The 17,979-nt window shown below is 42.0% G+C and overlaps 1 protein-coding gene across 2 annotated transcripts in view; it reads left to right on the top strand.

Moving 5' to 3' along the window:
• The window catches only part of ARHGAP44 (Rho GTPase activating protein 44), a 229,362-nt gene that overhangs the window by 192,234 nt on the left and 19,149 nt on the right, over positions 1–17,979 (top strand). For both annotated transcript variants that reach the window (XM_006901807.1, XM_006901806.1), the window contains exons 14-16: positions 5,264–5,377; positions 6,015–6,106; positions 8,512–8,692. In XM_006901807.1, coding sequence (XP_006901869.1) covers positions 5,264–5,377; positions 6,015–6,106; positions 8,512–8,692 — 387 coding nt within the window. The remainder of the gene's footprint in view (positions 1–5,263; positions 5,378–6,014; positions 6,107–8,511; positions 8,693–17,979) is intronic.

The following is a 17,979-nucleotide window of genomic DNA, read 5'->3' as shown; positions in this document are numbered from 1 at the left end:
CACTGTCTCGGACACACCTAACTCCATTACCCCTGTTACTGTGTCAGTCCATCTCATCCAGGGTTATCGTCTTCTGTGCTGTCCCTCCACCCTTCCAAGCTTGATGATCTTTGCCAAGGACTGGTCCCTCCTGGCAATATGCCCAAAGCTTGTGAGACAGAGCTTTAGAATCCTTACTTCCAAGAAGAAACGTGGTTTCATCCTCTTGGCAGTCTGTGGTATGCTTAAGACTCTTCTCCAGCACCACAACTCAAAGGCACTGATTCTTCTTATATCATCCTTAGTCATTGTCCAGCTCTGATGTATAGCAAGGAATTGCAAAAATTGTGGCCTGGACCAGGCTCACCTTAGTCTCTAGCCTGACATCATTGCTCTTCAGCACTCTGAAGAGGTCCCTGACAGCAGATTTTCCTAATGCAATTTGTCTTTTGATTTTCTGACTGCTGGTGCCAAGCTTGTTGACTGTGGATCCAAGCAAGTTGGAATTGTTAACAATCTCTTATCTCTTTTCCCTCTGTCATGGTGCTGCCAGTTAGCCCAGTGGTGAGAATCTTTGTCTTCTTGATGTTGAGCTTCACTCCATATTGAAGGCTACCGTCCTTGACCTTCTGCAGGAAATGCTTCAGATCCACCTCAGTTTCAGCAAGCAAGGTGGTATTATCTGTATAATGCAGATTGTTGATGAGTTTTCCTCCAGTCCTGATGCCACATTCCTTCTTATAAAGTCCAGCCTCCGGAATGATCCCTTCTGCATATAGATTGATAAGACAGTCCTTGGAAAAATACATCACACTGGGAAAGAGTCTTCTTATCTTTTGCCTATCAGCAAGAGGTCTTTTTTTAAAAAAAAATTATTAATTTTAATGAACATTTACAGAGATTTTGGGTTTCCATTCATTCATTGTTGCGCTATTTTCTCTACCCTCCCCGCCAATTCGTTCCTCTCCCCCCCCTTGAAAGTCTGTTTTAATTGTCGCATTGCCACAGTGCTTGTCCAAGCCAGTTCTGATTAATCTCCTTTGTCAGTGTGTCCTTTGCCATTCCCTATCACTCCTCCCTGAGAGAGACTTCACCCTGATTCATAAGGAAAAGGGGATGGCGTATTCTCTTAGCTACTTCCTGCTGAAAAGGGACGCTGTAGGTTTCAGACCCTTATCATCTTATAAGCAAAAGATAAGAAGATCCTCAAAAAGAAAGACTGCTCTAGCAGTTACAGTAGCATGCCAGAACAAGGCAGGGGTGGTGGCCTTGGCTCAACACAGGGCATGGTCAGTTCTGTTGTGCATAAGCTCACCGTGAGTTGTAGTCAGCACTAATAACAATAAAAATATGGGTTTTAGTCACATCTTTAATACAGTATCATTAACGCATAAAGTTTAGGGAGCTCAGGTGGTGAAATTCATAGAGATTTGTGCTGCTAATTCAAAGGCAGTGCCTGTGAGTTTGAATCCACTAGCAAGAACAAGGGAGAAAATGAACAGTCTCCTCTCACAATTTACTGCTTTAGAGACCAGTGGAGGGTCATCTGTGAGTTGGTTCCATAATGATAGGGTGACCATAAAAGTTACTGTTTTAAACAACTATGAGATATCATCTCACCCCAGTAAGAATAGCAAAATTTAACAGAACAGCAAACAACATGCTGGCGAGGTTGCAGAGAAACTGGAAACCTATTCACTGTTGGTGGGAGTATAAAATGTTGCAACTGCTATGGAAGGCTGTATGGCACTTTTTCAAAAAGTTGCAAATAGAAATACCATTTGACCCAGCGATTCCCCTACTGGGAACTTACCCTAAAGAAACCATATCCGCCACCCAAGCAGATATATGCACACTCATGTTTATTGCAGCTTTTCTTTGCAATAGCAAAGAGCTGGAAACAATCTTAAGTGCCCATCAACAAACCAATGGATAGAGAAGCTCTGGTATATGCACACAATAAAATACTATGCAGCATTGAAAAACAAGGAACTCATGAAAGATTATGCAAAATAGATGACCCTGGAGGACATTATGCTGAGTAAAATGTCTCAGTCACAAAAGGACAAATATTGCATAGGGCCACTGTTGTAAAACGAGACTGACATCAGGGTTGAGGGAAGACAGAGAAGGAGGAGAGGAATGATGTATACTGCATTGAAACAGGTGAGTGAGAAAACTGTTTAAAGGGGATATATGATTGAGTAGTATTATCATGACAGGAGTTCAGAATGAAGGCTGAACAGTGGAGTGGACTTGGGGGGAGGGATTGCAAAACAATGAAAGAGTTGGGGTTTTTTTTACTTTTCAAGGAGAAGAGTGAATTGGGGCGAGGGGGTGGGCAGGGAGAAAAGTGCAACAATGAATGATTGGAAACCCTAAGTCTCTGTACTCTTTCATTAAGATTAATAAAAAAAAGAAAAAAGTTACTCTTTTAAATATCTAATGTAATAGTTTTCCATGTATTCACACTGAAAACTGTATTATGCAAGCATCACTATCTATTTTTAGAACATTTGCTCACCATTAAAAGCAACTCTGTTGACGGTTTTCTTTCATCCCTACCTTCTTCCTCATTACTTTGCTATCTCTGTGGATTTGTTTATTCTTGACATTTTATCTAAATGAAATCATATGATATGTGGCCTTTTTGATCTACCTTCTTTTTGCCCAGTGTAATATATTTAAGATTCAGTCAGCCTGTGCAGTGTGTATGTTAACTTCCTTCATTTATATAGTCAAGTAATATTCCTTTATTATGTGTGCCTACCACTCTTCATTTTGTTCATTCATAAGTAGATAGATATTTGGATTATTCCCATCTATTTTACTCTAATGAAAAATTCTATAAGACATTGTTATGTGGGCTTATGATTTATCTCGGTGGTCTAGTGGGTAGAAGTTATGCTTTCAACCCAAAGGCTCAGTTTGAATCCACCAGCTGCTCTGCAGGAGAGCAGTGGGCAGTCACCTCCTGTGTGATTCTCAGCCTCTGAAATGCCACTGTAGTGTCAGCTCCAAGTCATTTCGAGCACTGAGTCAGTTTCAGCTCAGTGGCAGTGGTCTTGAGTATTTACCTTGGTGTGAAATTTTTGGCTCATGTGGAAGCTCTGGGTTTAACTGTTCTTCATTGACTTTCTTCAGAAAGCTCCACTGTGGCTGTTATTATCGGTGGTTGTTGTCGTTGTGCTGTGGAATCAGTTTCAGCTGATAACAACCACATGTAGAGCAGAGGGAAACACTGCGTAATTTTGCAGCATCCTCACAGTCATTGTCATGTTCGAGCCCATTGTTGCAGTCGCCGTTTGAGTCCATCCCCTTGAGGATCTTCCTCTTCTCTGCTTTCTCCTACTTGACTAAGCGTGTTTTCCTTCACCAGGGATTGACCCCTGCTGATAACACTCCCAAGTATGTAAGACTGCGTCTTGCCATCCTCCGATCTAAGGAGCATTCTGGCTGCACTTCTTCTGAGACTTGTTTGTTCTGGGAGGCTGTGGTATAGTCAGTGTTCTTAGACATTACCATAATTCAAAGACATCAATTCTTCTTTTGTCTCCCTGACTAATTATTCAGCTTGTCCGTGGACATTGAGGCTACCAGGGCATGTGTCCATGGCTTGTGTCAGGTGCATCTTAGTCCTCCATGGATCACCTCCCTCTCCTCTCGTTGCCGTCCAGCTGGTCCTAACTCAGAGCCGACTCTGCAGTGGGTTGCTAATGCTATAAATTGCCTGGGAGGAGACAAACTTGTCTTTTTTTCCCCTCAAGGAGGTGCTGGTGGGTCCCGTCCACCAGACAGAGGCAGCCTTGGGTTTAGTAGCATTAACTGTCTGTGGACTACACCACCGGGATCCGGCCTCTTCAGGGTGCCATCTGCACTTTATAACGCTTAATTTATTTTTAATATAAATTGTTTATTTTATGCTAGCTTACTTACAAAGATCATGTACATTGTTTTTCACACTGAATCTTTCCCATTTCCTTAACCTACTCCTCCTTCCACCTATCAAATTGTGTGACCCTATTATTACGCCGACCCTGCCCATCCTCACTCCTCTGCACCATGCCTCCCCCCTTAGATTCTCATAAATGTTTTACTAGTTATCTATTTCTACAGTAATGGTTTTATACAGTATTTGTCCTTAATGGGACTGAGTTAGTTCACTTAGCATAATGCTCTCCAGTGCCTCCCAAGTTAGGTAGTGATTTACAAACTCATTGCTCCTGCATGCTTTGTAGTATTTCACCATGTGAATGGACTCTAATTTTCTCAATCCATTCAACTGTGGTTGGACATTTGGGCTATTTCCATGTTCTTGCAATGGTAAATAACATTGTTCTAAACATTGGTGTACAGGTCTCCGTTTGTGCCGCAGGTCTCGTTTTTCTTAGTCCACTGGTTGGGATATAAACTATCTGGGTCATAGTGGAATTTCTGTGTTCAGGTTTCTGAGGAAACGTCAAACTGCCTTCTATAGTGGTTGTATCATTTTCCTATCTCCCCACATCATCTCCAACATTTATTAATTGCTATCCTGTTAAACTTTGCCACTGCTACCTGCATATCTCTTTGTGGTTTTGATTTGCATCTCTCTTAATTGCCAGTGATTTTGAGCATTTCTTCATGTGTCTGTTGGCCATCCAAATACCTTCCTCTGTGAAAGGTCTTTCCATGTCGTTGCTTTATATACTTTAAAGAGGATATTGGCTTGATTTCCCCAGTGCATTAGCATCATGTGATTTCTCAGTGCTGTTCCCACGGGCATTAATTGTGGATCCGGTGATGCTGAGACACTTTGCTTGTCATCTGAGCATACAGTCCAGGTAGCAGTTAATGGGGATTTGAACAACGCAAATGAAATACATTATGATTAAATTGGATCCGGCCCGTAGCTGGCCTGTAGTGATTCGTTGGAGTCTGTACCTCAGATGGGAGGGGATTGTGCATCTTTCCATCTTCCCCCCTCGGACCAGTGAGATTAGAAGAGAGAAAGAGGGTTGAGGTAATTATGTACAGAGTCAAAAGGAAAAGATGAGGAATTTTCCTGACCCGAGTCAGTTGAAGCAAATGCTGACTTCCAACCGAGTGAGATTGGGGTTTCTGTTTCTGCAAAGAGAGTACAACGTCCCCATTTCCTAACACAGCAGGTACCTTCATTATGCTACAGCTTGTCTGATTCAAGCTATCCATATGATGTGCTCCCAAAGCCAAGTTTATACCAGCCATGGGGTACACGGCTGATACTGAGTCCCAGTTAAATGTACAACTTTTAATTTCCTTTCAGATACTTGATCAAATTTTTATCCAAGCTGTCAGAATACCAAGATATAAACAAGATGACTCCCAGTAACATGGCAATTGTCTTAGGACCCAACCTCCTGTGGCCACAAGCAGAAGGGTGAGTACCGTGTGCACGGTGCAGGCCTGACCGTGGTGATCAGGTGGACAGCATGGCGGGACCACAGGGCTGCAGACCAGCCCTGTGAACTTGGGGTTTTTGAAGGCATTTTTCTGTCTCAGCCCACTTGCTTTTCAGCCTAGGAGGGGCGCAGGATTTTTGTGCAGGCCTTTTTTGTTGTTGTTGTTGTTATATGCTCAGAGTCACAGAGGAGAGTGATAGTCTTCTCTGAGTTTTTATCGGGGCCAGAACATTTATGACATTCTGTATTCACCAGGATTCAGACAGGGAGAGGGCTGGCTGCACCCAGAGAACAAGCATAGGTCTTGGATTTCACATTGACTGTGCCTCGTGCTTGCAATTTAAAGCACATGATTTATTTAATTTCTCAGTAGGGGCACCACTTACAGAGTTCATGCACATTCTGTAGTTGGAGTAATAGTGGTGACCCTGATTCTATAGATGGGGAAAGAAGTTCAGAATAACTTTCCAAGAGACAGCTTGCTCTGGAACCTCAGTCTGCAATGCTGCAGTCCAGGACCCCCTTCTGGGACCCTGTGGCCGGAGGCCCGGTGCCTGGGTCCGGCCTCAGCTCGTGACCTTATCGGCCTCTGCCCCCTTGCTCTGTGCATTGCAGGAACATCACAGAGATGATGACCACAGTGTCCCTACAGATCGTCGGAATCATCGAGCCCATCATCCAGCATGCGGACTGGTTCTTCCCTGGGGGTACGTCGTGACATCCAGGTGTGGGGGCGAGAGAGTTGGGGCTGTGGGGACAGGGGCCAGGGAAGAGCAAGAGTGTCGCTGTGAGTTCTGAGCCTTAAAAATGAAACGACACTGCCCAGAGATTGTTATTTGCAATCCCTTCTTTCCCTCTCTAACACACATCCACATCCACAACCCCTATACCCCCACACCCCACCACATCACAGCTCAGGTAAGGGGTTAGATTCCTGGCAATCTCCTAATGCATCCAGGGGTAGTTCTGTCCTGTTTCCAACTTGCATAACCATATCCGTGGATTTTACCTTTCCCATATTGCACACCGTGGTATGCTTCAGATCCATAAATATTGGTGTTAAGATGGGAAGAGAGATTCTTTGGCCTGAACTCTTTATAAATTCAGAAAGAGGCAGAGGCCTGTAATGGATGAGGCCTTTACATATCATCTGGGGACATTCCTTTTGCTTCTCTGGGGTTGTGTCCTCTGGCTTGCTCCCCAGTGTAGAAAGGTGGCACTCAAAGTAAGTGAGGTTCAGTTTTGCACCTGATTGAAAAGAAATCTCTAAAGGCAGCTCCCTGAGAGGGAGTTCAGCAGTGCTGTGAGTCGTGGAAGCCCCGTGGTCCTCAGATAACGCTTCTCAGCCAGGACATCTTGGAAGACACAGCAGTTACTACTACTAAGATCTGAGTGTGTTTTTTAAAAACAAAACAAAGCAACAGCTAGTTCCATGCCTTATGTTTAGTTAACATTAGGAATAATGCTTTTTTGCTGTGGCAAATCATTAATCCTTGTGAAGATCAACTGCTAATGACTGAGTGCTTTGTAGATGAGAAATAATTGATCAGTACTGTCTTGACATTGGAGTATGTTTGAAGTCCTGATTTCTCAAGACCTCTACTGATGATACAAAATTGAATGAATGTTAGAAATCAAGATAAGTGAAAAAGATAAGCATTGAAGGCAGTGATTCTGTAGGTTCTGTGGTGAGTTAATTAATTTTCTTTACAGATAGACTGAGGAGGGGGTGAGTATTTCTCTGTATCTCTTAGGAGCAAAGATGATGGGACTTACTCTCACATACTTTGGGCATGTTATCAGGAGAGGGCCAGTGAAAAGGAGGAAGACCTTCAAGAAGATGTTAACACAGTGACCTTGGGGACAGCAGAGACCGTGAAATGGTGTAGGAATGAGCAGCGCATTTCAATCTCTTGTAAATTGGGTTGCTGTGAGTCAGAGTCAGCTCCATGGTACCTAGCAATTCCTACATTTTTTTGATTTTTCAGAAAGATGGTGTCATCATCTACATATAATAGTGTTGCCTCTTTTGTGACTAATTGCATTGGCTAGCATTTCTCAAACAGTGTTAAGTGACATCAGTGAAAATGGGCATTGCTGTTTTGCTTTAAGACTACTCTGGAGGACATTATGCTGAGTGAGGTATCTCAGTCACAAAGGGACAAATGCTATATGGTGCCACTGTTGTAGAATGAGGCTGGCATTGGGGTGGGGTAAGACTGAGAAAAACTGGATGAAATATGTTTACGGCATTGAAGTCTATGGGGGAGAGAATAGTCTAAAAGTATTATATTTTAGGGCATTGTTTTTATCGTAGGAGTATGCAATGAGGGTTGCAGAGTGGATTATATTTGGGGGTAGGGGTGGGGTTTGGGGAGGTGCGGGGGGGATTGTGTACCAATGAGGGAGTTTTTCTTTTGCTTTTCAAGGAGAGGAGCAAACGGGGGGGGGGAGGGGTTTGTGCAGGGAGAAGGGTGCAACAATGAATGAATGGAATTCCAGAATCTCTGTAGATGTTCATTGAAATGAAAAATAAACAACCTAAATTTAAAAAAAAAAAAAAGACTGCTCTGGTGTTTACTCATAAGCATGAAGCTTGCAGTTGTTGTTGTTGTGTACCGCACAGTCGGAATCTGACCCATAGCTGATGCGCTGGTGGGTTTTCAGAGGCAGTTAATCGTACGAGAGGAGATTGCCCATCCTTCTCATGCGGAGCAGCTGGTGGCCTCAAACTGCATGCCTTTGCGATTGGAGTGCTGCTTCTTGCCGCCTGGCCACCAGAGCTCCCTGAAGTTTGCAGTAGAGTCCTTTTTTGATAATTTGATAAGTACTCATGTGTTCTTCTTTTGTAACATTTAATTTTTTTAGATCATAAATGAAAATTTCCTTATCAAATGCCTAGCAAATTAATCACCTGTGTTTCTCCTTAAGCATGTTCATAAGATGAATTTATGATGAAGGCGAATTACAATAATACAGTTCCTAATGTTGAACCATGAGGCAGAGCTTTCTAAACGTAGAGTATGAAGGAGAAGTACTTTGTACTCCTCCTTCTCTTGTCCAGAGAGAGACCAGGAGGAGATGATGTACCCGCATTTTCTTTCCCCCACAGAGATAGAATTCAACATTACAGGGAACTATGGGAGTCCAGTTCACGTGAACCATAATGCCAACTACAGCTCAATGCCCTCCCCCGACATGGACCCTGCTGACCGGCGCCAGCCTGAGCAGGCACGCCGGCCCCTCAGCGTGGCCACGGACAACATGATGCTGGAGTTTTACAAAAAGGATGGGTATGAACTAGTGTCCTTTTCTCAGCATTTGGGACAGAGGGTGGATAAGATGGACAGAAATAACGGGATTCATGCAAGGCTGCCGTTAGTAGCCACAGCTTAGATAACTTGTGGCAATTAAACTGTTAGCGTCAGCCTTGATGTGTTTGGGAGGAGCCACTGGGCTCTCTTCCCTTGGGACAGAGGTAAGTTGACTTAATTGTAATTGGCATTGATTAATTCTCATATTTGGGAGGAACAACCTATTTTTTTCCTCATGGGAGGAATTAAAAAATAAAGATACATAAACACTGTTACTCAAAATGTATATTGGTTCTCAAATGTTCTGATACAGTTTTTTTTTTTTATGAGCAGCACAACTTCATTCTTTATCAACAGTCTCATATAAGTAGCATCTTTGTGTATGTGCTATATAAATAAATACATAGTTTGACATTTCCATTTACAGAAACCTAAAATTTAAGGAAATTGAGTATGAAATCTTACTAGATTCTTTAGAATTTGTCCTGTCTTTTTGTGATTGACACTCATACTAGGTTTGTGTAAATGTTAAAAGATGTCGATAAATGCTTTCAACTTGATTTGCATGAAAGCAGCTTTGTCTACACTCATGTTAAATGTAAATTTATAAATTTATAGACTTTGCTTTTCATATTTAAGTCAGCTATCCTTGTTATAAAGCTAGGTCTACCCACTTTACTTATTATGGGAAGTGTATTATTCAGTTAAGTATTATGTTAGTACTGACAGCATCAGTTAATATGTCATATAAGAAGGGATGGATTTTACCAGTTGGTCAAACATGGCAGTTAAATAAACTTAGTTTGGAATTGGAAATTACAGCTGTGAAATAAAATTCAGCAATTTCTCCTTCAAGGTAGATGGGAACATGAAATACTGCATGGGAGAATTAAAAATCCAAATAGCATATAAAGCAACTGGCATCTTCTTGTTCCCGGGTAGACCTCTGAGTAGCCAATGAGATCTGTTTGAATAGCATGGGGCCTGGAAGGGGAAGTTGAAAGTCCAAGAATTATAGTCTTTTATGTTCTTTTCTGAATGGTTCTGAATGGGAGTTGGCATTGTCACCTAGGATCCTGTGTCCTGTGATGATTGATGGTGGCAGTGTTATCTGCATGACCCTTCATGTTACCTTCCCTATAAAGAAACAATTTATCTAAGGGGAAAATGGGGAGTGAGCTGTGTGGACTTTTCTCCATCCAGTAAGAGAAGAACAAAATGGAAATTCTTACAAGTTTATATAAGTAAGGAATAGTTACTTAAGTTTATACACATTTAAAAGGAGCAGGTTCATAATCTGATCTTTACAGAGAGAGAGAGAGAAAGAAGGAAAGAAAAAAAAAAAGAGAATGCATTAGAATTTGCTTTTCAACCTCAGTTTAATGACCATCAGTCAGTACTGTGATTGAGGTCACCCCAGACTTTGGAGTAACTCCTTTGGGAAGTCTGAGTTGGTGCAGATGTCTTGAGGTGAAGTTGTAGAACTGCTTGGGTTGTGCCGAATGATGGACATGTCAGAGATCATGAAGATGGTGCAAGGTTCCGACTGTTGTTCTCAGGGTCACTATGACGCCGAGTAGACTTGACAGGCCCTGAACAACAACAATTGCCATCTCTGGTGCCTTGTTTCTGTGTCCTGGATGCCAGATGCCCCATGCCCTCTGTAAGGCATATAGATGCTCTCTAAAAGGGAGTTATCATTGTGGAACCACAAAGGTAACCTCTGTGCTGATAAAGCAGTAGACAGATGCACTACATCACTGGTAGACTCCTCTGGCCTGAAATTTTTTCAATGAGGCGCCCATTCTGTTTGTTCATTCTGATTTAAAGTTGAACCTTTAAGGGGAGGGAGAGAGAGTTGTTATAACTTGGTGTTGTACATACAATAATGTGTGTTTTATGTATTAAATTTCTTTACTGTAAACAATTTAACATCAATCGATTACTTAATTAAGCTTTAAGTGGTGTTCTTAGAGTTTAAGGTACTAGTCCCTGAGTTACAAGTGTTTTGGCATGCATACATAGTGATTTAAGGTGCCATGAACTTATAGGTGATCAGTTCTAAACTGACTTTATGATAACTGTGCCTAAAGTTCTGTGTGTTTTGGGGAAGAGAAGAATTTGCATCAGTTGCATCTCTATTATTTTAGTAGTATTAGGGGATTTCTCGGAATTTGTTCTCACTCCTGGTTTTTAAAGTCTATGAAATACATTTGAAAAATCTTCCAACTACCCATGAAAACAATGCCAGATTATAACTTATTAAGAGAAATAGAAACTGTATCTCTGTAAAACTATTTTGTCTTGCTTTGTTTTTAAATAATGGGTGAAATATCTAGATAAAAGTTGGAAATACGAAAGTCAGTGACACTTCACTGGGCTGGAGATGTACCCAATTCTATGCTACACATCGCAGTGGTTTGCTCACTTCAGTCCTTATACCTTCCCTGATCCATAATAACAGAGTCCGGTACTCAAATACCCATTTTTTGTTACTGTAGTAGACAGACTCATGCTTCTACCCAAAGTTACCAGCTCTGAGGGTGGGGATCTGGTGACGTAGCCTTGGCAAGTTTGCTGCTCATCCAAAAGCTGTGTCTCGAATCTAGCAGCAGCGTCTCAGGAGAGAAATGGGCTGTCTCCTCCAATGTGACGTACAGCCTCGCAGAAACCTGCCGGAGGGTTTTCCAGAAGAGGCTGCAGCCTCTAAGGGTTACTTACTCTATTTGGAAAAAGGGTCTGTCCTGTTGAGTGTTGAACCACCTCTTCCCAGTTCAGGTATGGCCAATGAAGTGAAGCCAGTGCAGATTTTGCATCTGTAAAATGTGGATGTGTTGGAACAATAACTGGAATGAAAAGATTTGGGGTTGACCCCCAGCTAGGAACTTGTAAAGCCTCAGTCTTAGAAAACCAGGGCAGCAGATCTGTGTCATGGCGATCAAATCTCCTGACTGGCCAAAGTGGAGACAGCTAGTACCTGTTACAAAATGACAGCCAGCTGTCATTGTGAATTTGTGCTGGGTTCCAAAACCCCAAATTAGGGTTTTAAAAGAACTCATTGCACTCATTCAAAATCTCCCATCCTAGGGCTTCAGCCCACCGTGGTACTGTTCTGGTTATTATTCTGATACACTCCCTCTTTCCAGTACACACATTTTACACATCCGAGTCCGTTCTCATTTCTCCACATATGACCATCACTGAACCTGTCCAGACTGGTTTGAAGTCATGCTCTGCACATATGTTGAGTAAAGACTTTTTGAGATGAGGAGCTTTTCCTTGATTCACTTAGTGGGGCCTACATGCAATCTTGTATATCCCTGTGTGAGAGAGGTAGAGGCAGAGTGGACATTGCCCTGCACAAACAAGCAATGAGAAGGTACAGGAGAAGGAAGTATGAAGATGCAGCCACAGGCAGGAAGTGCTGGGAGGGACCAAGAGCCAGAAGAGGCGAGGAACAAATTTTTCCCTAGAGCCTCCAGAGGGATTGCAGCCTTGATGATACCTGGATCTGGGCCCATCATTCTGATTTTGAACATCATGTTTCCAGAACAATGAGAACAAATGAAAGGATACATGTTTCTGTTTAAAAACCACCAAGTTTGTTTCAATTCATGACAGCATCAAGAAGAAACTAATACTGTCATTGCTTACAGCCACGAATCTCAAACTTGACTACAAAGCAGGCGTTTGGTGTCAAAGTCAGTCATGCATGCTTTGCTTGTCCTCTCACCATGAACTGGAATCTAATTCTTCTCCCTTTGAACCTGGATTGACCTTGTTAGCTTTCTTGACTAGTGGAATGTGGGAGAAGTGATATTCTAGAAGTTCTGAGACTGGATGAGAAGCAGCCTTGGAGAACATGCCCATCCCTCTGGCTACATTTTGCTCTTTGAACGCAGCCACCACGCTGTATAGAAGGCCAAGCAGCCCTTTGGAGAGGAATGGAGGCCCTCAACCTTCAGCTTCAAGTTCACCACCTCCTTTACTGTCAGCACTAATTGACCAGCTGCATGAATGTGTCATTCCAAGGCAAGCCTGTGTGGCGTAGACAAGTCATCTCTGCTGGGCCCTGCCGAAGTCATGGATTCATGACCAAAAGATGGTTGTTTTATGGAACAACAGAAGAACCAGAAAAACTAAAAAACAAACACAAAAATGGCCTCATCCTCCTTTAGCTGACCTGAGTGGGGATTCAAGATTGGTACTTTTTAAATGTGCCCCAAATAATTCTAATGTTGATCTAGGTTTGAATCACTTTTTGCCACTCTGAATAAAAATTTTGGGAAAAGGTACAGTTCATCCTTTATTTATGAAAACTCACCTATTTTAAGTATCTAATTTGTTAATGTGCCATCAAGTTGCCTGTGACTCATAGCAACCCTGTGTACAACAGCTCTGAACCTTGCCCTATCCTCTTGTTAAATGCCATTGAGTTGAACATGATTCATTGCAACCCTATGAACAAAAGACCTGAACCCTGTTCTGTAACTGTGTCGTTTCTCACATTCATAGAGTTTCCAGAGGAATATTGTTTAGGAAGTGAATTCCACTTCTGCTTCCAAGCTTACTGTAACTGTGTCGTTTCTCACATTCATCGAGTTTCCAGAGGAATGTTGTTTAGGAAGTGAACTCCACTTCTGCTTCCAAGCTTATCTCATTCTGGGAGCTCCACCAAGTCCATGATGGGTAATAATTATGAAATTTAATACATCAGTGGCACAGCATTTAGCTTAACAGCAACCCCAAGTTACTTTAGTCCACCAAATTGACAGACCAGTGCTATACCACTTAGAAGAATGTTCATCCCAAACGCAATTAACACCACACTCAAGGGCCCAACTGACTTTAAAGACAATGCCCACCCACCAGGTCCTGTTGACTCTAAACAAGAAGATTCCAGCCTGCAGCTCTTGTTAGCTAAACTGGAAAAATCAATCAACTCATACCTGATTGTGAACAACAACAAAAGCCCAACAAAAAATAAAAAACCAAAACAAACCCAAACAGTCCACAGCAGACCCTCACCAAAACAAGAGAACGTACCTCCAGAATCCAACCTCTTCACACATGAATCTCCCAACTAGAGACTTAGTCAGTGCCCAACTGCCTTGTAAATACAAGGCCTGCCCACGAGGTCCTGGTTGACTCTAAACAGGAGGCTCCCAGCCCACCTGAGGTAATTTCATTGTCTCAACACACCTATCTCCCTGACCCCAGTCACTGAGTCAGTTAATATCATCCAGGATCTTCCTCTCCTGCGCTGTCCCTCCACCCTTCCAAGCATGATGTCCTTCGCCAAGGACTGCTCCCTCCTGGCCATGTGCCCTATGTATGAGACAGAGCTTCAAAATCCTAGCTTCTAAGGAGTAACTTGGTTTCACCCTCTCTAGTACAGACCTGTTTGTTCTTTTGGCAGTTTGTGGTATGTTCAAAACTTCCCCAGCACCACAACTCAAAGGCATTGATGATTCTTCTGTCATTCTTAGTTACTGTCTAGAGCTCTGATGCATAGGATAGCAAGTAATTGTGAAGACCATGGCCTGAATCAGGTGCACCTTAGTCTCCAGACTGACATCGTTGGAGTACTGTGGGGAGGTCCCTGACAACAGATTTTCCCAGTCCAATTCATCTTTTGATTTCCTGACTGTTAGTGCCAAGAGTGTTGATTGTGGAATGAAGCAAGCTGAAATTATGATGCTGCTAATTTTCCCAGTGGTGAAAAAAAATCTTTGTTTTTTTGATGTTGAACTTCAATCCATATTGAAGATTACAGTCCTTGACATCTTGTAGCAAATACCTCAAGTCCTCCTCAGTTTCAGCAAACAGAGTTGTGTCATCTGTATAAGGCAGGTTGTTGATGAGTCTTTCTCCAAACCTGATGCCACATTCTTCCTCATAAAGTCCAGCCTCCTGAATGATCTGTTGTGTGTATAGATTGAAAAGTTATGGATATAGGGTGCATCTCTGATATGCACCTTTCCTGATTTTGAACCATGCAGTGTTTCCTTCCTCTTGTTCTGACGACTGCTTTCTGGTACAAGTGTAGGTTTCACATGAGTACAGGTAAGTTTTCTGGGATTCTCATATCAAATATAGGCTATCCTAATTTGACCAACTCTCTGAGAAACAAATACTGAATAAATTGCACTAGAGCTTTCTGAATTTCTCCAAGCCCCCAATTAGAAGGTTCTGTGTACATATTACTGAGGTTTCTAGTGTGTTTTTTGTTTTATGTAATAAAATTTGTTTCTTGGATCATTAGTCCCAAATAAACAAAAGTGGTGTTGTTATGTGCCATCGAGTCACTTGCGATTCATAGCAACCCTCTGTACAGCAGCTCTAAGCCCTGCTCTATGATGTGCCAACCTCATTGTCTCTGACACACCTACCCCCATTACCCTAGTCACAGAGTCAATCCATCTCATTGAGGGTCTTCCTCTATTGTGTTGTCTCTCCACTCTCCCAAACATGACGTCCTAACCTTGCAAGTTTCATGAAACAACATATGATCAAGATGCAATGGTGATGAAAGAGGAAGTTCAAGCTCCTATGAAGGAATTTGAAAAAAAAAAAAGAAAGAAAAATCCCCACAAACAAACCACTCCAGAAATTGATGGCATATATATTTACATATTTCAACAATAAGATGCTATCCTGGACATATTCACTGACCAGGTTATGCCAAGAAATCTGGAGGACAACTACCTGGCAAACTGACTGAAAGAGATCCATATTTATTCTCATTCCAAAGAAAGGTGACTCGAAAAGAGTGTGGAAATTATTGAGCAATATCACCAATGCCACAAGCAAGCAAAATCCTGTTCAAAATTATCCAAAAATGACTGGAACAGTACATTGACAGAGAACTAACAGAAATACAAGCTGAGTTTACAAGGGGCCATGGCACTAGAGACATTATTGTCAATGTCAAATGGATCTTGGCTGATCAAAGAGTACCAGAGGAATGTCTATTGGTGTTTTATTGACCATGCAAAGGCATTTGACTGTATGGATCACAACAAATTGTGACTAACCATGAGAAGAATGGGAACCACAGAACACTTGATTATGCTCTTGTGAAACCTATACTCAAACCAGGAAGCAGTTGTCAGAACAGAGGAAAAAAAAAACACTGCATGATTCAAAATCAGGAAAGGAGTGCATCAGGGATGGGTTCTGTCTCTATACCTTTTCAATCTATATGTAGAACAGATCATTCAGGAGGCTCGACTATATGAGGAGGAATGTAACACCAGGATTGATGGAAGACTCATCAACAACCTGCATTATGCAAGTGACACAGCTTTGCTTGCTGAAACTGAGAGGAGGACCTGGAGCATTTGCTACAGAAGGTCAAGAACTGTCGTCTCAATATGGATTGAAGCTCAACATCAAGAAGACAAAGATTCTTAACACTCGACCAATTGGCAGCACCATGATAGATGGAGAAAAGATTGAGATTGTTAAGAATTTGAGCTTGCTCGGCTCCACAGTCAACACTCTTGGCACCAGCAGTCGGGAGGTCAAGAGAGTAATTGCATTGGGCAAATCTGCTCTCAGGGACCTCTCCAAAGTACTGAGAAGCAAGATATTTTAGAGACTAAGATGTGCCTTATCAAGGTCATAGTCTTTGCAGTTACTTGCTGTGTGTCAGAAATCTGGATAGTGACTAAGGATGACAGAAGAAAAATTGATGCCTTTGAGTTGTAGTCCTGGAGAAGAGTAGACCACCATAGACCACCAAGAAAACAAAAACATCTCTCTTGGAGAGGGTGAAATCAAGTTTCTCTTTAGAGGCTAGGATTTTGAAGTTCCATCTCACATACTTTGGGGATGTGGTCAGGAGCGAGCAGTGCTTGGAAGGATGGAGGGACAGTGCAGAAGAAGAAGAACTTGGATGAGATGGACTGACACAGTAACTGGAGTTATGGGGGTAGGTGTGTTGGAGTCAGTGAGACTATCTCAGGATAGGGCAGGGTCCAGAGCTGTTGTACATAGGATTGCTATGAATCAGAGGCAACCAGATGGGACATAATAACAATAATGTAAATGACATTATTTTCCTTGTTTCCATTTCTCAATTATCTTTGTTACTGTAGAGGAATTGGACTGATTTTTTTTTCTTCTTTTTTCTATTAATCTTGTATGCTACCAGTTCACTGAATCAGTCAATTAGGGGGTGTGTGTTTTTCTTTGTGATATTAATTAAACTTTACAGAAATCTTGGGCTTTCATTCATTCATTGATGCACACTTTCCTGTCCCCACTTTCTTTCCCACTTCCCAATGAATCAATCAGTAGGTAATGTTGTTAAGTGCCATTGAGTCTTGGACAGCTCATAGTGATTCTGTAAACAATAGATCTGAACTCTGTCCTGTCCTATGTCATTTTTATACTCCCCAACACATTTGACTCCATTGCTGTAGATACTGTATTGACCTACCTCATTGTCTTCCTCTCCTTCACTGACCCTCCACCTTTCTAAGTATGATGTCCCTTTCCAAGGACTAGCTTCTCTTAACAACATGTCCAAAATATGTGAGATGAAGCGTCATCATCCTTTCCTCTGGGGACCCCTGACTGCCCTTTTTTCCAAGATATATCAGATTTTTCCTTTGGAAATCCATGCCAAAATTCAGCACTCATTCAGCATTCATCTTCAACATCACAACTCAAATTCATCCATTCTTTTCCTGTCCTCCTTCCTTGTCCAGCTCTTAGGTGCACAACAGGCTCACCTTAGTTTTTAAACCAACATCATTGCTCTTCAAGACTTTGGAGAGATCTTTGTCAGCAGACTTTCCTAATGCTGTACATCACCCTATCTCCTGACTGTTGGTGTCAAGGGTGTTGACTGTGGATCCAAGAAAGATGAAATCATTGACAATTCCAATCTTGTCTCTATCATGATATTGCCTACTAGTCCAGTGCTGAGGATTTTTGTTTTTTGGATGTTGAGATGTAATCCATATTGAAAGCTCCAGACCTTGATCTTCTAGAGCAAGCACTCCAAGTCCTCCTCACTTTCAACAAGCAAGGTTGTGTAATCTGCATAAGAGTTTGTTAATGAGCCTTCCTCCAATCCTGATACACATTCTTGTTCATGGAGTCCACCTTCTTGAATTATTTGCTCCACATACATATTCAATAGGTATAGAGAAAGGATACAGCCCTGATGCACATTTTTCCTGATTTTAAGCCATGCCATGGTCCCTTGCTGGGTTTTGAAAACAGCTTCTTGGGGTAGGTATAGATTTCATATG

This window comes from Elephantulus edwardii, unplaced genomic scaffold, assembly GCF_000299155.1.
Source record: "Elephantulus edwardii isolate Elephantulus edwardi_28Jun2011 unplaced genomic scaffold, EleEdw1.0 scaffold00346, whole genome shotgun sequence".
Lineage (NCBI taxonomy): Eukaryota > Metazoa > Chordata > Mammalia > Macroscelidea > Macroscelididae > Elephantulus > Elephantulus edwardii.
Note: the sequence above shows the minus strand (reverse complement) of the source record. Positions and strands in the feature narration are given on the sequence as shown.